The sequence below is a fragment of the Typopeltis vanoorti genome, chromosome 8 (genome assembly GCF_054136105.1).
Source record: "Typopeltis vanoorti isolate ZY-2024b chromosome 8, IOZ_Tvanoo_1.0, whole genome shotgun sequence".
In the NCBI taxonomy this organism is placed as follows: Eukaryota; Metazoa; Arthropoda; class Arachnida; order Uropygi; family Thelyphonidae; genus Typopeltis; species Typopeltis vanoorti.
The window spans coordinates 148,389,406-148,403,125 of NC_143556.1; the positions used below are offsets into that span (position 1 = coordinate 148,389,406).

The 13,720-nt window shown below is 34.7% G+C and overlaps 1 protein-coding gene and 1 pseudogene across 2 annotated transcripts in view; both read right to left on the reverse strand.

The window, feature by feature from the left end:
• Nucleotides 1-13,720, reverse strand: part of Scox (Synthesis of cytochrome c oxidase) — a 228,126-nt gene that overhangs the window by 196,340 nt on the left and 18,066 nt on the right. The window contains exon 2 of the mRNA XM_090397003.1: nucleotides 10,100-10,225. Coding sequence (XP_090253129.1) covers nucleotides 10,100-10,225 — 126 coding nt within the window. The remainder of the gene's footprint in view (nucleotides 1-10,099; nucleotides 10,226-13,720) is intronic.
• Nucleotides 1-13,720, reverse strand: part of LOC150104418 (serine/threonine-protein kinase MARK1 pseudogene) — a 296,493-nt pseudogene that overhangs the window by 118,913 nt on the left and 163,860 nt on the right. The gene's annotated exons all lie outside the window — the stretch shown is intronic.

The following is a 13,720-nucleotide window of genomic DNA, read 5'->3' on the forward strand; positions in this document are numbered from 1 at the left end:
CACTTCACAAATCCTAAAATTTTCATGGAACACCTTGGTTATTTTGTAATGTATTAATTAATTAATTATCATTACATTAATTTGTGCTGATTTTTATTGACATATCTCATTCTGATCACCAAAAATTTATAATAATTATTATAAGTACTTATGAGTAAATGCAGACTTTTTCTCCTGTGTGTTGGTAGTTTTCCCCTCCTTTTGTACATCCTGGAGATCGCTTTGTAGGCTGGTGGTGGATGACTCACTGTCTGTTGCGTCACAAACATCCTCAATAAGAGATTTCTTAATACCAAAATTAAACAAAGTCCCTTGTTTCTTATTCATATTAAAATTTAAATCTGCAGGCCTATTACTTTTAAAAAATCATGGCACTATAGTTTTGAAACTTTCACCTTACAATACAAACTTGTGAAGAAAGTATTCAGTATTACTAGATTAGAGAACCAACAAGACTACCTTGATCTTCAATTTTAGTGGAAAAATTTTCTTTATACTTCCTTGCTGATTGGTCACTAACATTTGCAACACAGATGTTATTTCTTTCAGTTTTGAGAAAAGAGGATATGCCACCCATTGTTGTAATCGGCTTGCAGGCAATTTTTATGACCAGTCATAAACAGTGGTATTCCCTTTCCCAAATGTTGACAGGTTTCGATGTGTGAAAATTAACGATAATTCATGAATACTTACATGTTTAAAAATACACGGCTTGGTCACTAACATTTGCTACACAGATGTTATTAGGCATTCTGGGGCTGAGCTTTTCGACATATTCACGAATATTATTCTCTTCAGAATATTTCCACTATAAAATATTTATTCATGAAAAAGGCTTAGAAAACTAAAATGACAAATTCCAGGAGAACTTCTCGCAGAACACTGGTGTTCCACGAAACACAGTTTTGGAAACCCTGCCCTAAACAACTGAATTCTGATTCAGTTGTTTAGGGAATAGTGATCAGCTAAAATTGTTTTTTTTTTTTTTTTTTTAAATTATGGACCCAGAAAGAAAAGAAAATAGTGGTTGGAATAAAGAAATTGCAAGAAATAACATGATTATAGATAACAGAATTATTTCATTTCTCAACGGGTGAAGTTATAGATTTCAAATACTGAAATGTGAAATACACACCGTGAAAAGGATGAAATACAAAAGCATGCTTTGGCTAAAAGCTGTCCCCTAAGCTTGTCATAGGAGACAGCATTATAATTCCGCATATATCCTTTCCTCACAAAAGTCTGCATATGACTAGCCACAACATGGGTGATCACTTCATGATCACTTTCACTAACTGGAGGAAAGTGTGAAACCCCTTCTCACAATTACATCCTCTGATGAAATGATCAGATCTAGAACTCTCAATTCTCGTGTGCCCTCCATTATGTACTGCCTAAGATAGTTATCTCTCAAGAACTCAAGAAATTCATTTTTCTTATTCTCAAATGCTATCTCTTCATTCCAATCTATACAGCCATAATTAAAATCCCATAATAATTACCCTTCCTTTGTTCTCTAATCCAAGTTGTTTATACATTTCTTCATCACCACCCTCCACATTCCAGGCCTATAGCAACATCCAACTAAATATGTATTCCTCTCAACCTCCATGTTACACCAGACTGCCTCATAACCATTGCCACTATTTCCCTCTTTCATGTCTACATTATGTAGACTTAATTCCCTTGCTATCATTAGTAGCATTCCCCCTCCCTTCTTGCCATTTCTATATTTGCAAAAAATACTTTACTCTTCCATTTCTATTCCCATTACGTTATCATCTGCATTCAAACATGTTTCACTTATTCCAATGAATATCCATACTTAGATAAAGCTATAGAAAGTCTGAAATGTGGAAAGGCAGAGGGAGTGGATGATATGTCTAGAAATGTGCTCAAATACAGAAGTAAAAAAGTTTTGCAGTAGTTACACTGCAAAAATTCAGAGGACTTGTGCAAAGGTCAATTCCAGATAATTGGAGTAGAGCCCTCATAGTTCCCATTTTTTAGAAAATGGAATAAAGCTGAATGTGACCATTAGATAGGTATTTCTCTACAAAGTGTTCCAGATAGTGTTTAGCAAGCATACTTGAAAAAAGGCTGAGAAAAATTCTGAAAGAGAAACTTGGAGAACAAGCCAGATTTAGAACAAATAGAGTTGTCAAGATCGGATTTTCACTTAACTAATAGTTGAGAAATTAAAGGAATATAAGCTGTACTTAAGTTTTGCACATCTGAAAAAGACAAAGTGCCCACAGAAAAGCTTTTCAAAATGCTACATAGGGCAAATGGAACATTTATACAGGGCAAATAAAATGTTATATAGGGCAAATTAAATATCATACAGAGAAATACAAGGTCTATTAAGTTGCAAGTCAGCAGTCAGAACTGAAAAAATACCAAATGATGGTTTGATGTAAAATCAGGGATATGACAAGGGTGTACACTACCTCCACCCTTATTCATCATCTATCTTCTTCTTCTTGAGTATTCTGCAATTGAGCAGGTTCTTCTCTTAGTAGCAAAAACTTTCCTTCCACTCTCTTCTGTTCTGAGCCTTCTTTTTCAAAGTTGTGTACCTGTCTCCATTCAGCATGTCATCTAGCATTGTTTTCCTTACCCTTCCTCTGGGTCTTTTTCTGTCTATTTTTCCTTCGATGGCATCTCTGATGATTCCATTCCCTCTCAGAATATGTCTGCTCCAGTTTCTCTTTCTTCTTTTTATCCTCCTTAACAGACTTCTATCTTTTTTTCTTCTATTCTTTTTAAGAGCTCTTCATTAGTTATTTTATCTGTCCATTTGATTTTTTTCATCCCTCTCCAAATCCACATTACAAACTTTCCAAAATCTTACTTTCTTCTTTCTTCAATGTTCAAGTTTCAGCTGCATAGAGGGCAACACTTCACACATAACATTTTACTAGTCTTTTCTTTAGGTTTCTATTAATTTTACTTCTGAATAAATTCTATTTTCTATTAACAGCATCTCATCAAATTGCAATTCTTGCTTTTATGTCACTTTTACATCTTCCATCACTGCTAATCACACTTCCTAGATATTTAAATGTCTTCACTTGATTCAATTTTCCCCATTTATTCTGATATCCATATTTGCCTCTTTCCTTGCTATATTTATTACCTTTGTTTTTCTTATGTTAATTTTCATTCCATAATTGATACAGGATTCCAGTAATGTGTTCAAACAGATGCAGTAGTCCTGTTTCAGCATTTGATAATAATGCCTTGTCATTTGCATATCTTATTGCAAATATCTATCTGCCTCCAATCTTTATTCCTTCTTCCGAATTCTCCAGTGCTTCTTTAACACTGCTTCGGAATACATGTTAAACAAAATTGGTGACAGAGAACAGCCTTTTCTCACTCCTCGTCCAATGATACTTGATTCTGTTGTACCATATATATCTCTCACCATGGCAGTTTGTCCCATATATAGTGAAAAAATTAGCCTTCTGTCTTTCCAATGTATACCAATATTTTCCATTACTTCCACTATCTTATCCCATTTTACAAAGTCAAAAGCTTTTTCAAAATCTATATAAGAGATATTAACTTCTTTATTCACTTCCAGACTTCTTTCACTTACTATTCTTAACAGTCCAATAGCATCTCTTGTTCCCCTACCCTTCATGAAACCAAACTGATCTTTTCCAAGAAATTCTTCCACCTTAGATGCAATTCTTCATGTTAAGATTCTCATAAGTATTTTTGATGTATGGGGAATGAGACTTATTGTTCTAAAATCCTTGCAGTTCACTGCATTACATTTTTTTTGGTATAAGTAAAAAATTAAGGTCATAAAATCTTTTGGTAATTCTCCTTTGTTATAAATGAAATTTATTATTTTGGTTATTTGTTCAGTTCCTTTCTTCTGAAGTTGTTTCAGGAATTCTGCAGGTATTTCATCTATTCCTTCTGCCTTTTCACATTAATGTTCCTTAATGGCCATTTCTATTTCTGTCTTCAAAATCTCTGGGTTTAGATCATCTTCATTTACCTTCTTTATATCACTTCATTTACCTTCTTTATATGCCATTAGAAGATAGCAACTCTTTTGGTCTATTTTCCTTGTCATATAAATCTTCAATCCTTCCATCTCATTAGGATTTTATCTTCTTCGGTTACGATTTCTCCATTTTTATTTTCTATGCCTCTAGCTCGAATTCCATTTCTCTTGTGATTTATGCTTCTTGCTTTTTCATACAAAAGATCATACCTTCCCATTCTCTCATAATTTTCCATTTCTTCACATTGTTTTTTAAGCCAATCTCCTCTACTTCTTTCTGTTTCCCTTCTCAAATTGTCATTCAGGGTTCTATATTATATTTTCTCTTCTGGGGTATCTTTATTTTTCCATTTTCTTCTTTCTTCCATTACAGAAATCATCTCATTAGTTATCCAAGTTTTTTTTTTTATTCTTTTAGCTCTTATATATCCAATTTCTTCTTCAGCAATCTTCTTTATTTTCTCTTTAACTTTTTCCCATTTCTTTTCTGAATCTTCAGTTTTGACAAAACTTGTTTCCTCAAATTCTTTCTCCAATCTATTTCAAAATTCCTTGGTATTTTTTAATTTCTCTAAGTTCCATTTTTTCATTTTCATAGCTTCTTTTATTTTCTTTAGTTTCACATTCATCATCTATATGGATCACATTATGAAGGAAAGTAGTATTAAACTTGATAAAATTTAGAGATGTTAATCTCAGCTCTTTACTTTATGCAAGTGTTATACTTTAAATAAATCAGTACAAATTTGCAGGATTCTCTTACTAAATTGAATAACTAATTAAATTAATCTAATTAAATTGAATAACAACAATGACAAATTTCACGTGAAAATCATCAATAAAAAGACTAAAACTATAAAACAGTCAGGAATATAGAAAACTTCAGCTGCATTCTGAATGGAGATCCTATAGAATATGTAAAACATTTCAGCTATTTAGGCACAGTTTTTAGTGAAAATGACAAGTTAAATCTGGAAACAAATTGAATAAGCAAAGCTACTATGGTGGGCAGTCAAGTGAATAAATTTATATGGAATAAGAGAGAAATTTACCATTAAATTAGCAGTATACAAGACAGTGTTTAAACCAGTTTTAAACTATGGTTCAGAGAGTAGAGTTAGAAACAAGGCACATGATCAAAGACTAGAGACCACAGATATGAAGGTTCTTAGAAAAATTAGGGAAGTGAACAGATGACATCAATGGCAGAATCATATTAAAAATGAAGATATTTGAAAGGAACTTGAAATTGTTAGCATTTACGAATGTGTAAGCAGAGCTAATCCACTTACATTGAATGGGTGAACAAAGGTTAGCAAAACATGGTATTTGATGCCGAGCACCTTAGAAGCATGAAATGTTGGATATGACAATATTGAAGTGCTCACAAGTAATAGACTAATCTGGAGGAAAATTGTGAATAGGAGATTAATAATATTGCAAACTTAATCCAGCAGTGCTGTCACAGCCTGAGCACACCTTAAGGATAAATATCAGGAAATTGTTGACAAGAAATTATGCCAAAATACTAAATTAGAAGTATACAAGACAGTCTGCAAAACAGTTTTAAGCTACGGATGTGAGAATTGGGTTAGAAATAAAGCACACTTAATCAAAGACAACATATGAGCACTGTGAAAATTATGGGACTACACAGATGGCATAAAATGGAAGAATCATATTTAAAATGAGGATATTAGGAAGGAAGTTGATTTTGTTAGTATTCAAGCGTGTATGAACAGATCTGATCTAAGGTGGCAGACACTTAAACAGAATGGAATAGGGAAGATTAGCAAAACAGGTGTTTTATGTCAAGATGATAAGAGAAAGACCCTAGGAAGACCAAGATCTAGGTGGATTGATACAATGAAAAGTGTAATAGAAGAGAGAAATATTGATAATATTAATACTTATGGCTTATTTTGCCTATTTTCAAAAGGAGTAACTCTTGTATTAAATCAGTGGCTTTTTTTTTACTCCAGTTAAATTAAGACATTGCTTTGATTTAATACAAGGTATTAAATAGGTACTCCTTTTGAAAATAGGCAAAATGACCCATAAGTCTACTGTATACTATAAAATGATAAGCTGAAATTGGAAATAGATGTGATGTCGGCTTGAAACGGATGTAGGCTGTAACGTTTTTGTGTAGCATTTTTATGTAATGTTTTTGTCATGTTATTTGAAATGTTTTGAAACTCAGGGGCTACCCTGAGTGTCGAGTCTTCAAAATTCGAGTCATCGGAATTCAAGGAGAACCGGCCTACCAGTCCAGAACAGGGGGGGGGGGCATAGCGCCCCTTTTGAAGACCCAACACTCAGGGGCTACCCTGAGTGTCGAGTCTTCAAAATTCGAGTCATCAGAATTCAAGGAGAACCAGCCTACCAGTCCAGAACATAGGGGGTTGGGTGCCATGGTGTCAGGAGGCGAAGCCCTCTAGTATTGATATAAATTTTTCTAAATTTATATCAATGGCTTTTGATAATATTAGTCTTGACAGATAAGAGATTAATTTGGAGATATAAATTTTGAGAGTACTTATTGGAAAATTGCCAGCTCATTCTCATTCATTCATTCACTGTCAAGGTGGATAGTGAATTTTAAATATAATACCTACTAAGAAGATGCACTAGGGCAATAAGAACTAGACATCAGACAGAAGCCTTACTCAATTCTCTGTAATATTTGTAGGATATGTCGAGGTCTCCCTGTTATCTCACTCTGATCCTTAGTGAGTCTACACTTCATGAAAACTACTCTTCCTAAGCAGTGAATCCAATATTAACAAGAACTGCAAAATTTAATACATATAGTATTTATAATCAGTATTTACAAATACTGTGAAGAGTATGAGATAAATCAATTATTTAAATTTGAAGAGAAATTATCTTCTTGATTAAACCTTTATCCAAGTGTAAGGCGGCCTGGTTAGCTGAGCGGTTAGTGTACCCACTCTCCGACTAACAGGTCATAGGTTCGAATCCCATTGCTGGAATTCAAATTTCTGTGACTGCAACATACCAATTCCAGAACATTTAAGCAATAAGAAATGTAATAACCAAAAGAAAAACATAATACAAAATACAGGAAAAAAGAAATGGTAGTCCACACTCTTGAACAGAAGCATACCCCACAAATCCAACTAAGATAGACAGATGAGAGGTTTAGAGTAATCTCTGTTATGAAGGGGGGGGGGGGCTAAGGTTAATTCGTTTTAATATTTTTTGGGGGTTGTAGCCATTGGCTACAAAGGTGTTAAGAATATGGTTAAGTTCAGTGTAAGGGCATTGTTATCTGAACTGATTAATTTTGTCCTGTTATATAGGATTTTTATAATCCCATATTGTTGTGGGGGGGTGCTGGTGAATGTATCTACCTGTGTGTGTAGGTTTTCTGTAAACAGAGAAAGCCAGGGATCCATCAGGTTGGCATGTAATCAGTGTCTAGGAAAGGAAGATTGTTATTGTTTTCTTTTTTCAAGATAAACTGGATCCTGGGGTGTTGATTGTTGTTTGTGTCCAAGCCATGTCGCCAAATAGCAAACATATCATCTACATAGCGTAGCCAAACAGTGGGTTTAAGTGGAGCCGAGTTTAAGGCTTTTTCTTCAAAGGTCTCCATTAATCATAGAATTTTGAATTCTTCTTTAGATAAGTTGCTTTTTGGAGGTTTAGCTTGGGTAAGAACACCGGCTACATCTGGTCTGATATTGTTGGCAATATGGTTGGGAAGGTTGCAGATACCACGTTCTACCTGAATCATTATTTCTTCAGAAGGGATGATTTTTTTCGGTGCTACAGCAAAGTTGTGGCCTAGCGAGAAAGCGCTGATTGCTTCAGGCTTCAAGGTAATGGATGACAGGTTTATCACTGTGTTGAAAGGTAATTGAGGTTTGCAAGCTGAATTTTTTTAAAACTTTCGAATTTTTTGATGTGCAGACAACCTACTTTTTGGAATTCCTTTTCTGCTGAACAATTAGATTCAAAGCTCTACAGGAAATAAAAAAAAAAACAGTAAAATAATAATTACTAAAGCAGATAAGGGAAATGCCACTGTAGTTTTCTAACCAAAACTGACTACACAAGTAAGCTTTCCTCTTTACTATGAGATTGGGCTACTTACCTCCCTATAGAATATGCTCCCACCAGCTCCCAAATCAGAACACTCCACAGGCTCCTTAAGAAGGTTACTTCTTGGCCTGAGGAAGTGACTAACAAACTAAAACCTTTTAACTCTAGACCTCCCCAGAATATATGGACTTCCAAAAATCCATAAACAGAATGTGCCATTACGTCCCATTGTGGATGGTATTAATTCCCCCACATACAAATTAGACAAACATTTAGCTAGAGTGCTCACACAATATACTGGCAACACACCATCACACAAAAAAAATTCAGTCCACTTTAAAGCCAGTGTAGAAAACCTCTCACTCCAACACACTGACATAACTGTCAGTTCTGATGTCTCATCCTTATTCACCAATGTCCCACCCAAAAATACTTTGGACCTCATCCAAGCCAAATTTCCTCCCAATATCTCAGCCCTATTTCAGTTTACCATGAACTCAGGCTGGCAGGGAAAATTCTATAAACAAATAGAGGGGACATCTATGGGTTCTCCACTCTCTCCCCACCTCTGGCCAACTTCTTCATGAAGACCTTTGAAGAAAAGCCCTTAAACTCGGCTCCACTTAAATCCATTGTTTGGCTATGCTATGTAGATGATGTGTTCACTATTTAGAGGCATGGCTTGGACACACTCCACAACTTCTTATCACACTTAAACAATCAACACCCCAGGATCCAGTTTACCTTGGAAAAAGAAAACAATAACAATCTCCCTTTCCTAGACACTCTGATTGCATGCCAACCTGATGGATCCCTGGCTTTCTCGGTTTACAGAAAGCCTACACATACAGGTAGATACATTCACCAGCAATCCCCCCCCCCACCAACAACATGGGATTATAAAAACCCTATATAACAGAGCAAAATTAATCAGTTCAGATAACAATCCCCTTACCACTGAACTTAACCATATTCTTAACACTTTTGTAGCCAATGGCTACAACCCCCATAAAATCCAAAAAATATTAAAACCAATTAATATTTTTTGGAACCTCAACCCCTCTCCATAGCAAGGAGTACTCTAAATCTATCACCATTCCTTATATTCAGGTACTTCTGAAAAGCTAACAAAAATCATAAAAAAATATGACTTGAAAACTTGTTATAAACCATATAAAAAATTTGCATCTCCTATCTGCTCTCCCAAGGACCAGCCACTTCTCCTAGACCTAAATGGAGTATACCAGGTCCCTTGTAGTTGCAAACTGTCTTACTACAGCCAAACAGGCAAGACAGCTAATATCAGGATATCTGAACATAAGGATTATATCTGTTTCCACTAATACAGCCACTCAGGACTTGCTGACTGCCACAAAATAGGCTGGAAGAAAGCTACCTTACTACATCACAGTAAGTATAAATATGGGAGATTATTCCTGGAATCAGCCTCAGCTCTTAAAAACTCCCCAAACCTCAACAAATTTGGATGCACAAGACTGCCCCAAATATGAGAAGCTTGCATTCTTAGAACAGCCATGACTACTACCCAATTTAGCCCACTAGGTGGCACCTAGTGGGCTAAATTGGGTAGTAGTTATTAACTCAGACCGACTTCAGTAGACAACAACTGAAGACTTCAGTTGTTGTCTTCAGCGATATCTGTTCAGTGTTAGTGCTTACATGCACATATCATTAATTTTATGTTCCCTGGTAATGGTAATGTTACATTACCGAAATATAGGCGGTATTAATTAAAGTTTTTTAATTAATATAACAATATACGTCGCCTTTCCCTAAACATTGACAGTTATGTATCATCAACGTATAAGTTTATCTACAAGAATTTGTTTACTCATACTTGAAGATTTAAACAAGAATATAATTTCTTGGCAAGTTTAATTTAAATTTAATTTAATTTACAAGGTGAAAAAACTGTTTATATATAAATTCTTATGAATTCATGAAAATTAATTATGATAAAATTATATTTATATATTTACTTACACCTTTTCTTCCTGTTTTGTTTTTTAACTGTTTAGGAGCATCAGCAGAAAATAACCTCACCGTAGGAAAAATGGCATAACGAATATACCTAGAGAAAACTGAATGTGCTTGAAATAAATGAAAGACCTGGAAAGGAAAGCAATTTTAAAATTCAGTATACTTTGAAATTAAATTTTTTTTTTTTTAAGAAAGTCTGTATTGATTTAATACTACTCTCAATTAACATCAGCTAAACACTAAATTTAGAAAACTAAATTTTAGTTTTTCAATGAAAGTTTTAATTGAATCACATGCAAGAAACATTATAAACCTATCAAACAATTAATACCATAGGACAGCAACCTCTACCTAAAGATCAATGTGACTTTTCAGATCAATGTGACTTTTCAAGACAATTCAGGCATCAAATAAGCTGGTGATGGTGCTCATACAAAGTGATAGTAATCAACTGAAGCCTAAAACTGTTTCTGAAAACTTGCTCTAGTTTTGTGGCATACACAATAATAAGCATTATTACACACGCACTTCTACAGAGTCCAAAAGCACACTTAGGGAGACCAAAACTATCCACATAATATCTATCATACCTCTCCTTGAAATTCATTACAGATAAAGCACTCGCAACTGACTCAAGTAGACCATTCATTCATTCAATATCAGCTGACTACTATATCCTCTCTCCAAGTGAAAAATCCAGTCCTCACACCACTGCTAACCTGACTCTCACCCAATTTCTAAGGATGACCTCTTGTCCTGCATTCTCTAGTGAAGTGCTGAAATATTTCCTTTGTATTAATCCTATAAAATCCTTTTTAAGTAACTTAAATGTTTCCATCATATCCTTTTTTTTTTTGTCTATCAACCAATTCTTCCAACTCACAAACTCTCAACCTATCCTCACAGAAAGCATTCCGCAGACCACTCACCATCTTGGTCACTTGCCTCTAGATCATCTCTGCCACTTCCTCATTCTCAAGAAACCCAGCTGGTCAGACCTGAGCATAGTAATCCAGATGTGGTCACATCAAAGCTTTATAAAGAGAAATGATAATGATAACTCCCTTATCTCTGCTTGTGCATTCTTCAATAACAAGTAATCCTAAAAGCTGCCAGGGCAGCTTTTAGGATTACTTGGTTATTGGTTATTCTAAACTTCAAACTTCTACCTACTACTATCCCAAGATCTCTAGCTTCAATTTCCTGGACTACAGTTCCCTCAATATGATATGCAGCTTTATATCTCAAAATGCATTTTTTCTTTACACTTTTCCACATTAAATTGACACCTATTATGTTTTGCCCATACTGTCAGTCAATTCAAATCATCTTGAAAACTCTCTACATGACCCTGATTAACTATTACTCAACCTAATTTTGCATCATCAGCAAACAATTGAATATTTACCTTCAGATCTTCCTTCCTATATCATTTATGTACAAATTAATTAGCAATGTTAGCACAGAACCTTGTGACACACCACCAGTCACCTATATTCTCCTAGATTCTGCTTTTCCATATACTCACTTTAATGGTATCCATCCATTAGCCGCCCCTGTATCCATATAACCAGTGTCATATCCATCCCCATTTGAAATTCTACCAAATGCCTTTGTAAAATCTAGCAGAATCTTCATGTAGGCATTCTGTTTATCAAACTTAGTTGCCATTCTATTATTAAAAGTTAGTACATTATTAGGGTATTCACAAAACCATGTTGTAGTTAATCATAAAGTATCATATTCTTATCCTCCCATTCCTGAATTCTCTTTCTGACAAACTTTTCAAGGACTTTTACCATTACTCCTGAGATACTGATTGTTGTATAATTTTCTACCACAGACTTAGATTCTCCTTTATGGGAAAAATCATTTATCTCTCCTTCCATTCCCTTGGTACTTTGTCAGAGCTGACACTTAAATTAAGCACCATAGTCAAAGGTATCACACCACCAGTTCCTTTGTGCATTCTCATAAAACGTGAGCTGATATCCCATCTAACTTCATAGTTGTATCTGCATCGAGATTCTGCTCTATTAAAGAATCAAATTTACTCTAGAAGCAGAAGATAAGAATGTTCTCATAGCAAGAAAGCTTAATGGTTATATGAAGTTTTCATCTTATGGAAAAAATAAATAAATACTTCACATAATTTATCTCAGAAGTTGGACATTAAGAGACATTAATTTATCATGCACTTATCTGATGCTCCACAGATTCTCTTCTAAAACAAGAACTCGTTTATTAAACTAGTTTTTAATAGCACTTGTGACATAGTAATGATTACCAGAAATGTGTATTCACAATAATAAATATTTTGCAGTGATAAAATGATTTATTTTTGTGAATACAAAAATAAATTTCTAATAATTGTCACTTAGTAAGCCTACTTTTCTGTCTAAGGTTACAACTCTGTTATCTGTTTTCCTGATTTGCGATTATGTATATCAAACGTTTGTAAGATAAGACGTATATGCAGAAGGCCTTCGGTGACGTAAATTGGTGTTTTAGTTTTACACAGTTCGGACTACATTATTATCCCAGCAATGTTTTAGAAAAGCTAATCGATTTATCTCTTATCTGATCCACCAAAGACCAGCCACTTTCTCTAGACTTACCTGGAGTATACCAGGTCCCTTGCAGTTGCAAACTGTCCTACTATGGCCTAATATAAACAGGAAGGATCACCAATATCAGGATAACTGAACACAAAGACTACATCTGGTTCCACGAATACCACCACTCAGGTGTTGCTGACCATGCATTAAACACCCACCACAGAATATGATGGAAGAGGGCCACTTTATTATACCACAGCAAATTCAAGTATGAAAGATTGTTCCTTGAATCAGCCTCAGCTATGAAAAACTTCCCAAACCTCAACAAATTTGGGTGTATGAGATTACCCCAAATTTGGGAAGCTTGCATTCTAAAATCATCAACCCAACAGCCAAGACAACCCAATTTAGCCTGCTAGATCGAGCTTCAGGACTCTAGGACTGACTTCAGTTGCCTTTCTTCAGCCTCATTTGCTTTAAAGATGGCAATGTAACATTGCCAAAATATAGGAAGGTAATGATTAAAGTTTTTAATTAATATTCTAGTATACATTGTCGTTTCCTGAAAAATTACAAGCTACCATACCACTCCTTAAATTCCTCTGTTGTTCGCACTTTCACCACCCTTTCAGGCCATGCATCTCCATGTTCATACCATTCTCCATACACTTATCCACTACTTCCTTTCAGAGGAAATTAGCAAAAAAGCAGGTAAATCACAGGTTGTTAAAAAACATAAGCATGAGTAAAGAAGCTATTATATCTTTATAATGCTTTAACATACCATATCTGGACTATGTACAGAAGTTGCTCAAGGTTTCTTTGAGGTAAAAGTTGTGTAGAGGATTCAGATGTATGTGACAAAATGGTACTGGTCTGTGGAGTGCTGCGATAAGGATGGACTAAAAATTTTAGGTTACAAAGTTCAGGCAATAGGTAGGAAAAAATAGAGCATACAAGGAAGCATAAATTACTAAGATTTCATAGAGTAGATGTTAAAGAAATTCTTCAATATATGACTGGACAGAAGAAAACAGGTCTACTATTGTAGTATTGTGTAAAGGTA